The sequence below is a fragment of the Aythya fuligula genome, chromosome 3, assembly GCF_009819795.1.
Source record: "Aythya fuligula isolate bAytFul2 chromosome 3, bAytFul2.pri, whole genome shotgun sequence".
Classification (NCBI taxonomy): domain Eukaryota; kingdom Metazoa; phylum Chordata; class Aves; order Anseriformes; family Anatidae; genus Aythya; species Aythya fuligula.
The window spans coordinates 28,489,445-28,502,156 of NC_045561.1; the positions used below are offsets into that span (position 1 = coordinate 28,489,445).

General features: G+C 39.4%; 1 protein-coding gene across 1 annotated transcript in view; it reads left to right on the forward strand.

Moving 5' to 3' along the window:
- EFCAB2 (EF-hand calcium binding domain 2) overlaps positions 1-12,282 on the forward strand; it is a 31,734-nt gene extending 19,452 nt beyond the window's left edge. Inside the window, exons 3-7 of the mRNA XM_032183776.1 lie at positions 3,766-3,838; positions 8,476-8,558; positions 10,411-10,453; positions 10,557-10,623; positions 11,664-12,282. Coding sequence (XP_032039667.1) covers positions 3,766-3,838; positions 8,476-8,558; positions 10,411-10,453; positions 10,557-10,623; positions 11,664-11,794 — 397 coding nt within the window. The 3' untranslated portion in view covers positions 11,795-12,282. The remainder of the gene's footprint in view (positions 1-3,765; positions 3,839-8,475; positions 8,559-10,410; positions 10,454-10,556; positions 10,624-11,663) is intronic.
- Positions 12,283-12,712: the final 430 nt, after the last annotated feature.

Here is a 12,712-nt window from a genome sequence, read left to right on the forward strand (position 1 = left end):
GTTGATTATATAACAGTATGTAATAATGAAGATAAGGGCAATCATACTTGATTGTACCAGAAGTCCATTTGGCTGAGTACCCTCACTGATCTACTTGAGAAAGGAATAGAAGGAATTGAGCAAACACACAGTATTTCTTCTTTATTTTACATCTGCAACGTGGATTTGAGTGACTCTTGACTTTCTACCTTATGTTAGATAGCAAATAATTGTTCTCTATCAGTCTTATGTATACCACTGATGATTTCATAGCTCTCTGTCACATCCATCCTCTGTCACTGTAGTTGAAAGCCAAAGAGTCCAGATGCATTTCATCTTTAATACGAAGCTGTTCCATAGCTGTTTAATAAGAAGCTGTTCCTCATCAGTTGTTTTTGTGCTTCTTGTTCAGTTGTTTTCTTTTTGAAATGGGATGACCAGATGGGAGTCAGGAAGGAGAACTGCATGTGCAATACTTTTAGCATGCAATGTTATGGAAATACAAACAAAATATATATCTGAGCAAGTAATAAAAAGTTCAGTGAAAGATAGAAACATGGACTCTTAGACTCCTCAGGACATAACTGGATAAAAGATAAAAAGATAAAGTAATTCAATTTTTTAAATTCCCAAATAATTTTAATTCTGATATTTTTAAAGTTTGAATATTTGACAGTGCTACTTCATTTTAACATAAACATCCATCACATATAGCAATATGGCTTTTGTTATAAAAATATAAAATACATATTTATATCTTATTGAGCAGGTGCTGAAGTTGTTATGAACTGTTTTTGTTAAAGCTTACTAAAGGAATTTTTCATATTTCGAATTACTATTTGTACAAGAATCTCACCAGATCTTTTAATTATAATTCAATTAATGAACACAAACATTACAAGGAGGAGAACTGGTTAAATTATGTCATCATGAGATGTTCCTCACATATTGTGTAATAAAACCAAATAGGAAAATATCCTCAAATGTTCCAGAATTCTTTTCTATATATAAAAACAAAAACAAAATCAAAAACAGAGGAGAGACAGGTGCAAACTGTTTATGTGATGGTTTTAGCAATGCATGCTTACTACTGCTTCTAAATTTAAGAAATTATGGTGACTTTCTGGAAGTAAAATGATTATTCAATTAATATAGATAGGGGGAATTTCAGGACATGTCTCTACACTTGGCACAATTTTGTTCCATACTTTATCGAGCTTTTTGTGAAGATGGCTCTGTTAAATCTCGTGGCTCATCCCCATCTCCAGGGAGATGCCCAATGCCCATGGACCCAGCCTGGTGTCCTCCTGGCTGCCTGCTCCTGGCTGGGGTGGTGGGACCCCAGTTCATCCTGGGGAGCCCCCAGCCCTCACTGCACCACACCATAACTGTTGTTTATTTGTCTTTCATTTGCATCTGGAGTCTTGTAAAGTCTGCTACACTCTTCACTCTATTCTATAATGGATATAGAGCTTGAGAAAAATATTACATCAATGAAATGATATGAATAGACTTTTTTAATTTCTTTCATTCAGCTAGTATTGTATTCATGTATTCAATATATTTATGCATAATGTATTCAAAATGTATTTAACATAGTAAATGCACTATTTCACACTATTTTTTTTTATATCAAAGAACAGTGATGACAATGAAAAACAATTTATTTATAGCTATGTTATTCCTACGTTCATACTGCCGGGCTGTATCACCATAAAGTGATTATTAATGGTTGACTATCTTGTATCAGAAGGTGGCAGCACAGCACAATTCTTAGCCACGATTGTAGAAGTACGAATATTATTTCCTGAAATATCGGATACCTGTGAAGAATATGGAAAACTACCCTGGCTTGATAAACCAACACCAGGATCTGATAATTCCTAATGCAAATACAAATTAGTAAGAAATTAAGCCTGAGGAAGGCAGTCTTGTTTCATTCTGCTTGTAACACACACTGAGCCAAAGGTATCCATGACTCTGCAAATCTTGTAATTGAAAATATTATATCTGGGGTGAAAACCATGACACAAAATTTTACTGTGTCTGCATTACAAAGCCTGTATGAACAGAAACTCATTTTAACCATCATTTTTGTCAGCTGAAAACTACACAATAGAAACTGAAGCTGCTGAACTAAGTCAGAGGAAGTGGCTGAGAGGAAAACATAATTATTTATCCAGGTCCCTTACGCTCCACGCTACTACCCAATGTGGCCTGTAGCTTTCTGGACCAGAGACACTTCAAACCATATCCTCACGCTGACATAGGCACAGACGGTGCGAAACAGCACCCAGCAATGCAAGCTCTTGTAGGGGCTGGGTTACTTTACTTACATTGCAGTTCTGATGATGTGAGGGCTGAGGCAGGAGTGTGATGGCAACTTTCCTGTCTCTGGCAGTCTGGGATATTGGAAGTAGTGTGGGACAGCTGGGGGGCATGATTGGTGCTGGGTGTTTTTCTGGGGCAGGTAAGAATATTTACAAGAGTTTTATAGCTGGTAAAAATGAAGGAGTGCAGGAGTGAGAGCAGTGTATCCGTACTAGAAATAGGATGCATGGACAAGAATTATAAAAAATAGGACTAAATATCTGAGGTCATCGAAGCCAAACTTCCAGTCACAGAGGGCAGGGTTTCACTTAGTCATCTGAGCAGAAGTCTTAATTCCGCAACTACTCTGTGTGTGAGATTGGGTGTTGCTTTGTAACTATTTTGTGCAGCCAGCCTTTTCCTCTCTTCTGTATATCGTAGTGATTCTCACAGTTTCAATCGGAGTGGGAGCTCCTCAGGACCTATCTCAGGAGGCCAAAGACCGACCTGCTCACTTTTACATGTTTGATGTGCTAGGTTTGAGGTCTTACTGTTGTACTTTGATTTTACAGAGATCTCCTGTCTACCATTTTTGTTCAGCAGTCTGATTTTCCAAATGTACTGGTGAAGGTGAGGAAACCACAGAGTTTTGAAACGTGGCAGCCACCATTGCTGTGGATAGTTTTTGAAATGTACTTGAATTTCTGTGCTGTAGAACTGGACTGAAAATCTCTAGCAATATTGTTACTTCTGCTAGTTTGTTTTTTGTTGTATCATAAGTCTCAGTAGTACTTTTAAAATATCTTCTCAGTACTTTTGCTTGTAGTCTGCAGCGTTGTTCAGCTTTAACTTTTTTTTTGGAGTGTGTTTAGAACCAGAGAACAGCTGCACCAGGTTCAGCAGTAAATGCAAGCTAGGAATATATTTAGCAGCAAGAACAGTGTGATGATAAGCCAGTGGGTTAGTCTGTTTGACTCTTGGAGCACAGCAGGGGCACGGCAGGGCTGCCTCACTCCTGACCTTTTGTAATTGTTCTCTATAGCAGTTAGAATTTGTATCTTTATAGTACTTAATGTAAACATATATTTTTATTTGTCACCTTTCATCTCAACGGATGTCAAAGTGTTTTGTTAACTATGTAAAGGTAGACTTTACTGAATTTCAGCCTAATATTTAGAAGACACCGGTTGAAAAGTAACGTGCACACAGTATACTGTAACACAAAGGTAATGCAGAATTTTTTGGGAAAGCCACAAGTACAATTATACTCTTCCAAAAAGCTTCAGGATATTTAATGTCTATAAAAGTAGGCGTTGCTTAGTGAGACATAATCTTAAAACTCCACATACAGATGCTTGTGCATGTGTGTGCTTGTTCATGCTTGCTCCTACGTGCAAGCTCTGAATCAGTGGCTGTGTTCTCCACAGCCACTTGTATTGCAAATGTACTGACACAGATGTTCTCTTGTTCTTACAGAGAGATTGGTTCAATTGTCAGATCACTGGGTTGCTTCCCAACTGAGGCGGAACTTCATGAACTGCTTGCAAAGGTAAAAGTTTTAGATCTTTTCTGTACTCTTCTATCTTAAACTTGTACAAGTTTGGCACTTCTGCCCTGCTGTGTGGGAAAGCTAAGCTCTTGTCCCACACGTGAAGTGTCCTGGAAGTGAATCAGGCAGTCTCTCAGCTTGCCCTGACGCGAATGCTTAGGCTGATGAGGAACAACACTGATGGATTAAAACAAGGAGTCTTTGACTCTCTTTTACCCTAGAAGGTCACTGTGCCAAAGTGAAGGGCTATTTGTAGAAAATGGAGAAATAATATGTTTTTTGGCTCATTGGAAAGATTGCCCTAAACCACAGCCAGATTAGGATATCCAAATCCTAACTATCTCACTGCTCTGGACATACCATAGACAGACACTGGATGACTAACTAACAAAAACTGATTCTTGTCCAGATGTTAAAAACATACATTACATTCCACAAATATGTAGAGGGAAGGTTTGCTGTTTTTCTTCACTACATGTTGCCACTACATCTTATAGCCAAATTGCTCAATTTTCTGACCTTCCTGAGGCCTCTCCCAGTCTTGAGATCTCTCAGTTATAGCTAAGTAATCTTCTCTTGCATGATTACTTAAGCTTGTAAGTCAGAATTCAGACACGCAGACTCTTGGGAGCTAGAGGTACTCCCATTCTCCCCATGATGTGCAGGGGTAAGGAACGTCAACCATATTTCTCCACTGTTTTTTCCTAAACAGTCTTTTTAATTTCCTCAACCCATGCTTGTATCAGAAAGGCTGGTGTGATGGTGCCTTGACAGGGTATGGTTAATAAATGGGACAAAGAAGTGGGAAAAAGACTTTACATTGTTTTTACAAAGTGGTGTGCCTTAGAGAGATGAGAGAAGGATCTTTTATTTTTCTCATCAGGATGCTGGGAATTGGTCTCTCTTGCTCTTTTCCCCTCTCCAATACAATTTTGGGTGATTACAGGCCTGTCTCTCCTCAGAGGCTTGTCTAGTCTCTTGTAGATAACAATTTAGTGTGAGAAATCTTGTGCGAAGTCTTGTGAAAATGACACAACTGCTTCAGATGATGATGTACAAGGAATGATCAGAGGAAAAAGATTTTTAACGTGATGCTGCAATCTATCTGTGGTTCTGTACTCTCAGTACCAGATTGTCCCAGCTTCCACTCACAAAGAGGACGAAGGGGAAAGATAAATTATTGTGTTTAATACAGATATTTTTAGTGGCCCACAGAGTTTGTTGTTTGCAGTAAATGAACAGTGTAACTGACTCAAGATACAGAATTAAGAAAAGGAAGAGGATGTTTTGACCTTCCAGCCAGGGGAACATGGAGATTTTAAGGCCTGCCTCCCTGTCGCAACTTATTTTTCCCATTTTTTAGCATTACTGAACATTTGAGATAAGTAATGTAACAAAGTATGGTGCAATGCAGCTATGAGGTAGAAAATTCTTGAGATTAGTTTGCCCAGAGAAGCTGTGGATGCCCCATCTCTGGAAGTGTTCAAGGCCAGGCTGGATGGGGCTTTGGGCAACCTGGTCTGGTGGGAGGTGTCCCTGCCCATGGCAGGGGATTGGAATTGGGTGATATTTAAGGTCTCTTCCAACCCAAAGCAGTCTATGATTCTATGAGATGCAGTGGTATAACATCTATGCAATTCTTGATTATAAGAGTAGGAAATTAAAGTGCAAATAATGCGGGAAGAAAGAATGCATTCAAGAGTAATGGTTAACCTTAGAGAATGCTGAACTGCAAGTTAAATCTCAAAGAAGGTTTCATGGTGTTTGTAAATGAAACCTTGGCATTGGTTCAGTACCAGAAGCATACATCTTCTTGCAGAATCCTCAATGTATTATGCTAATCACTAATATCAAATTATCTTAATTTATATAAGGTACCATTACCACTGACTATGGTAATACCATTTTATCTTAATCTAGATAAAGTAAAAATTGTCTCTGTAGGCCAGTTTGTAATCATGCTATTTCTCCATTATTTCTGCCCTTTGTAAGCTGTGGTTCATTTCTGTTTCTCATTACCTGTGTCTCTCAGTCATCTATCTTTCTATTAGCCTCATTTTAGCTAACTACCATATGTTGCCTCCAAATTATTCATATCTGCCAAATCGCTATTTATATAAATATTTAATCTCTAAAATTATCATATACTGTTTCCTATGTTGCCTTATGCTAAATACTGTACTAAGTATCATATATCTAGGCCTACTAAGAGAGTTAAGATTAAATGACAGGTCTAGAGATGGTGAAAGCTGATCCAAGGGTTACTACAATGCCTGGAGTTTGAAATCCCAAATTCAGTTCACTGCTCCACCACAGACCTCCTGAATAGCTCTGGAAGATGGTTTTGTTTCTTTGTGACTCACTTTCCCAAGTGTTACCTGGACAATAACTGTATGACTGTGAGAGCTGAGATATGAAACAGAATGAACACTACAATGCAGCTCTTACGGGAGCTGTGGATGTTCGCAAAGGTGGCAAGGTTAATATATATTTGGTTTACTCACATATCTATCTAATGTTAGAAATAAGATTAATTTTTACAGTTTAAGACATTTCTGAGCCTGTAGACACACTGAAATGGTAGTGGTTCTTTCCAGGTCAGAGGGAGCTGAGGTTGCTCATCACCTCCCAGCACTAGATCTGCTGTCAGGAAGGAAATGTTTCTTCACAGACTGCTTTCTGAAGGCAAAATACAAACAGCATACTAAAAAAACAAACAAACAAACAAAAAAACAGATAGACAAATCTGAGGGCTGACACTTTTACAGGTATTTGTTATGTTGAGTTCTGGAGAGGTCATTACCGATGAGTTATTCTGGTATGAAAATTAGGGTAAGCTTCAGCTGTTTGGAAGAGCAGATCAAATGCTTTCTGACTCTTACATATGGTTTATATAACTTAACATCTTAATAGATATTTTGGGTCCTTGTTTCTTGTTGTCCTGCTTTATATGAGATATATTTACTTGTTTCTGATATATAGCTATCCTACTTCTTTTTCTGTCAGTAGAATTGTGAACTAATACTAGTTGAAGCACAGATGTTCCCTAAACCATTCTGTGTGCTGATAGCTCTCAAAATTTGTGATGCATGGGATAGTTCAGTGTATTGACCAACTGTTATGTCATTGGAAAGAAATTTTGCCAGGTATTTTGTTACATCTTTTCAACAGATTGAGCAGTAAAACAAATTACTCTGTAATAGTAAAAGGTACCATTTCATTTAGAAAGAATTAGGCAACAGCTTCATTTCCTACCTAGAGATCCCTTCCAGTAGGCTCACCAAAGTGCTTTTTCAAGCCAATTTCTGCTCTAAAGCAGCAAGAGTTGGTGGCTTCCTGCTTCTGGCAACCAAAATCCTTCAAGAGCACTGGAAGAGAGCAAGCAGCAGCAGTTGCAGCTCTCCGTTGAAGCAACTGGGTGCATCAGGCATCACCCTCTGCTCTGACCCAGCTCCCAGGAGGAAGTTTCTGGTTTTGTCTTTCCCTGGCTCTGTTAGGAGATTTCAAATCAGTGCCTGTTTGAGTCTCCTTTCAATCTGAGCCGTGTTTGTGAAGGCCTAGCAGGGCGTCACTTCTGCCATGTGAGACTGCAAGGCAGGCATCCAGTTTCAACACAGACAGGAATGGGCTAGTTTCAATGAGATGACTCCTTTGGGGAGTAAAACTTTAAATTTTCAGGAAAGAGATGCACTTGAGTTATGGGGAGCAGTTTTTACCATGTTGTTATTCTCCTATGGAGTATAGGAATGCCGTGAGAATGCTGCCAGAAGTCCATGATGTTTTGGGACTAATCTGTTAATTTATTTGGGAGGCAAAGGGAAGCTTTTCTTCATGTAGTATTTTATGGGCTGCCTTATGACTGCTTCAGACTGCCCTGAGTCAGTCTGTCTGCCTCTCTGGTCCTTCCCTTGGCGACTCTCTCTGGCTATGAAACATGTGGAGGCAACAAATTCCATCCTTGAGGTGTACTAAACTGGGGCTACGTCCAAATTAGCACATTAAATGTGCCCAGAAACGTCCTTGGGTACTGAAGCCAGCTGGCACAGAGCAGCCCTTGTCTGTGCTGGCGGATGTTCCACGCAGAGCGGCTGCACCAAACTGCCCGCTGGGGAGAAGGGCCCACGGTCCCAGTGCCTAAACTGGGCCCAGGAGCTAACTGCTGGGGAGAGGGTTTGGTGGCACGGGCCGAAATCATGCTGGGGGACGTGCTGACAATTGGCTGTGATGGACAGTCACATTGCATGGCTTGGGGATGTTCCAGGTCACACTAGGCTTCACTTGTATGAACGCAGTCCAAGTGTGTAAACCTCTATGGAGTTTCTGTGGAAGATAAGATCGGTTAGTAGGCATCCAGTTCTTTTGCATGAATGGTTTCTAAGCACAAGAGGGCAATATTGAGTTGCTGAAAGTTTATGTAAGAGCAGGCCTGTTTTGCCTGGGATATTATTTCTTCCTCTAATTTCTTTCTATTTGATCACAAGTATTTCACCCAGATGTTATGCTGATATTAAAAACCTGACATAAATACTTAAAGTCCAAATCTGTAATTTTAATGCAGGACTCACCCCAATTTTCTGGTTTTCCTATTAGTTTGCTAATGAGTCATATAGCCTACCATGCTTAAATTTTATTTTTAGGTGGAAGAAGAAGAAGAACCGACTGGATACATTCATCTGGAAAAATTTCTTCCAGTGATGACAAAAGTACTTCTCAACAGAAGGTAATGGAAAGTAGATTTTCTGTGTCTGTAGTTTATTTCGGACTGACATGGTTGATTCTCAGTGAATATATCTACAGCAATTTTATGTAGCTGGAAGGAGTACAGACTTTTTTTTTATAATTTAAACTCAGTCTACATTAGTGCGATAGTGAGATTTTAGTTCAAAATGACTTAGTTTACATAAAATTATGTTGTACCTTTGGTACAAATAATACCAACTTATAATCATGAATTGTGATATTGGGTAGTTTCTGTATTTCGTATGTGAATCAGAATTAACTTGCTATTTAACGTGCTTTGTGCAACTCTGAAAATATTTTATATGCAAATTAAGGTCATAACCGTTACTTTCTCTGAATGTACGGGTTGGGGTTGCTGAGAAGCATGGTCTGTTACAGTGCATTTTTAATAAGTTGTATAAATCAGCTACATGTTCATGTCTCAATGCGACTGTCGGATACAGTTGAATATACACAACCAGCACTGATGACTAAAGACTGATGATCTAAAATATTGGTTGATCTAAAAGTCTGGAACAAGAATGCTGTTCGTTATTCAAAGGTACATAGAAATCTTTCCGTGTACACAGGAACTTGTGCTGTTTTGATATGTTTGCACTAAAAGTAATATTACCTCTAGAAAATGTACATTTCTTTTTCAAGATAGTAACCCAGGGTTTGGGGAGACTCAGTCTGGCCCAATACTGGGAAGCTGTTCTGCCCACAGAGCTCCTTTGGTGTTCTATGCATGAAATAGATATGGGGTTTCCTAAAACCGTCTGGCAGCATCCAGTGGCAGTGGGCACCCATGGGGCTATATCTAAGAGTCTTTGTGCCTATGCCTGGACAGGCAACCAGGAACATTGGGTCCCAGTGTGGTAGTGCAGGCACGTTGCCTTCCCAGGCTTCTGCACCTTTGCTTTCTCTGGCCTTCACGGCACGTTTCTGGCTCCATGCTGGTGTTTGCCCCTTCACAAAGTGATGCCTTGCTGCTCCGGGCTCTCTCCTCCTCCTCCATCCCCCTTCCACACAAACACACGCACAAAAACACACTTTTCCCAGGCTAGTGCAGACTTGTCAAGACCCACGTTTATCTTTTGGGGCTGTGTCTATAGTTCACTTATCCAAGGGCACATGAGATGTGGATCAAAAAGAACAAGGTCTCTGCTTAGCACATTTGATTTTTAGATAATAAGAGTGAGGCGGGTCTGGGCGAAACAGCCAAGCATTTAGAACCTCCCTGGCTTTAATATCTCTTCAGTATTTTTGGGATATGGTGAGAGACTGCTAGGATGTGGAAGGTCTCCACTGCTGTAGAGGGTTTCCTTTCCAGCTGTGAAATCAGGCACACATATACATGCACACACGCACGCAGTGCTGCTTTCCCTTTGAAATTGTTAGTGACAGGCCTTTTTTTTATAGCTACCAGCCTCCTTTGCTCATCATCAGCTCATTAGACTGTCAAAGTCCCACTAGGTGATCTGTTGCCTAGCTACCGGCCTACCTGGACAAAACTTTGTTTTCTTGGTTTGGCAATTCTCACTTCAGTGCATGTGCTATGTGGAGTGATTCAGCTATTATTGATTCCTACTAACCCTCTCAGCCAGCCTGGACATGCACAAGCCATTCATTTGGCTGCTTAGCACAAGGAGAATGAAAGAGGAATAATATGGAAGACACAAGGGGTAAAGGTATGCACAGTTCCAAAAAGTCAAGCTGGAATTAAATGTGTGACAGACAAACTGTAGAAAGTAGGTTTTCCCTTTCTTCTAGTACTCACATTTTGTTATTTCAGAATAGTACAGCAGCCTTGCAAACAACAACTCTTAACTTTTCTGACTTAATGGTTTCAGCTACCGGCCTATTCCAGAAGATGTTCTTCTACATGCGTTTGAGGTGTGTAACTAAATACTCAAGTACCTAATTGCTGCAAAGAAGTTGCCGATTCTTGATTCACTGTGCCTAAAACCACAACAGTTTTATTCTTTTTCTGTTAAAGGCTTTAGATGAGAATAAATGTGGATATCTTACTAAAGACGAGCTGGTAAAACATATGACTGAAGAAGGTAACGTGACTTTTGTAATATCAGTATTTAAGTAAATAAACATTACATGTGTATATGGCACCTTGAGGTCCTGATTCTGCATGCCAAAACTTGCAGGAGTAGATACAGTCTTCAAACAATCCTGCTGCCTCAGTGAGTGGCTGCACACTAGAACATTTCACTAGTGAATAATGCAGGGAAAGGACACTTATCTGCCTTTTTGCAGATATTATAAAATAAAACTTTTTATTGAGTCATAATCCAGTCCTGTGTGAATATTTTATAATTCTGTGCATGTCTTTGTGCTTTGTAAGGATGTGACTCCTTTTCTGTCCCCCTGTAAAACTTTAGTTTAGATTTCAAAATGTTTCAGGGAGTTGCAGTGCTCATTCATTCCTACATTATCTTGATCTTAATTCTAGTGCCCTACGCAAACAAAGAGATTCAAAGACCAGATTTAAGTTGTATATCATGTAATCCTCAATATCCCTTGAAGAGCCTGCTTTTCTTGCATGGCTGAGTCATGCTTGCCTGCCTCAAGTACAAAATGACAAACATGCTTTGTGCAAGACTTTCCAAGACCTATTCTCAGATGGGGACCTTGTTCTCAAAGAGGGATGCAGTAGGCCATCAACAGCTTTGAAGCTCCTAAAAGAGTAGAAAGCAAGGGCTTTCTGCTCTTTTAGGAGCTTCAAAGCTGTGGTGTAAATACGAGCGAAAGGAGAGCCAAAAGTGAGAAATAATAGTACTAAAGTAGACATTAGAAGAATTAAATCTGACAAAAAGCCTTGCTTTGAAATCCCTGTGGCAGTGACAAACAGGCTGTTTTGGAGCCTGTGAACTAAATGGAGATCAGAAGATCCAGGCGCTCTGCCTCCTTTCCCTGAAACCAGCTGGCTTGGCATGCAGGGCTTTTACATGTGCAAAAGTAAAGGAACTGGATCCTTTTATCCTCTTCATGAGGACAGAAAGGAGAGCCTTGCAAGGGAAAAGCAGGGTAAGTTGCCAGCCCTGAAAAGAATATTTATCAAGACAAAGGGTTAATATCTCTTCTCTTTCAGGTGAACCCTTTACTGAGGAAGAAATGGAGGAGATGCTCTCCAGTGCTCTAGATCCAGAAACAAATACTGTTCACTACAGAGATTACATTTCAATGATGATAGTAGATGAACCTGAAGATCTTCCCCAGTAAAGTTTGAGATGCCGTTTGGTAACAGCAATGTAGCTTGGCAGTTGGTTGAAATTTGAAGTATAGCAAATCTCAGCTTGTGACCTTGTGCTTGTAATTAAAATAAAATCTGTGGAGCTGTATTTCCTTGGTTCTGTATACGTACTGAAATATATTCACACCTCGAAAAAGAGCTCTTGACAGAAATATTGTGTAAGGTCTGGAAAAGAAATCATGGAATTTGGTTTGAAAAATAACAGGAAAAATAATGTTAATGGAGTCAAGAAATGTCCTTACAATTGCTTCTGAAAAAAATAATGGAAAAGTGAGACCTGGGAAAGTGGGTAACAAGTAGGTAAGTGAGTACTTTAGGATGACTGAAATTATGAAATCAAGATAAAACTTTTATATTTAAATGTAGGCCTTGTATGTGTTTAACTAATGAGGCACTGGGTAGATTACTGCTTTTGAAATAATACCACAGATCAAATAAACTTTCTATAGTTTCCAAATTTTGCCAAATATTTGTGGTTTGTTTACTATAGGCAATTAAACCAGTTAGTTCCATTTTATGTCATCCATTGGCATGTAGTGTTTTGCTTCCATTTTAAACATGCAGATAACACCCAGACCAATGTTGGAGTCAAATTTACAAACAAAATAATCCTTAGAACATTTCTGTTCAATAAACAGTTTCCCTTTCATAACCAGTTTGAAAGTCGGGAGCTTAAATTGTTAAAAATTTAGGAACATAGGACTGGAATTTGATTTTCATGAATGTATGAAGCAGTATCTTTTGAAAGATGTTAGTGTAGAATACTTGTCTCCAGTACCCTTGATAAAAGACTGCTGCAGACCTCAGTGCTCTTAATCATTTTCTTGACTGTTTGTGTACTTTAAGGGCACAGCAGTCCTCATGTGACGCCTTTTGCTCTACCCAGT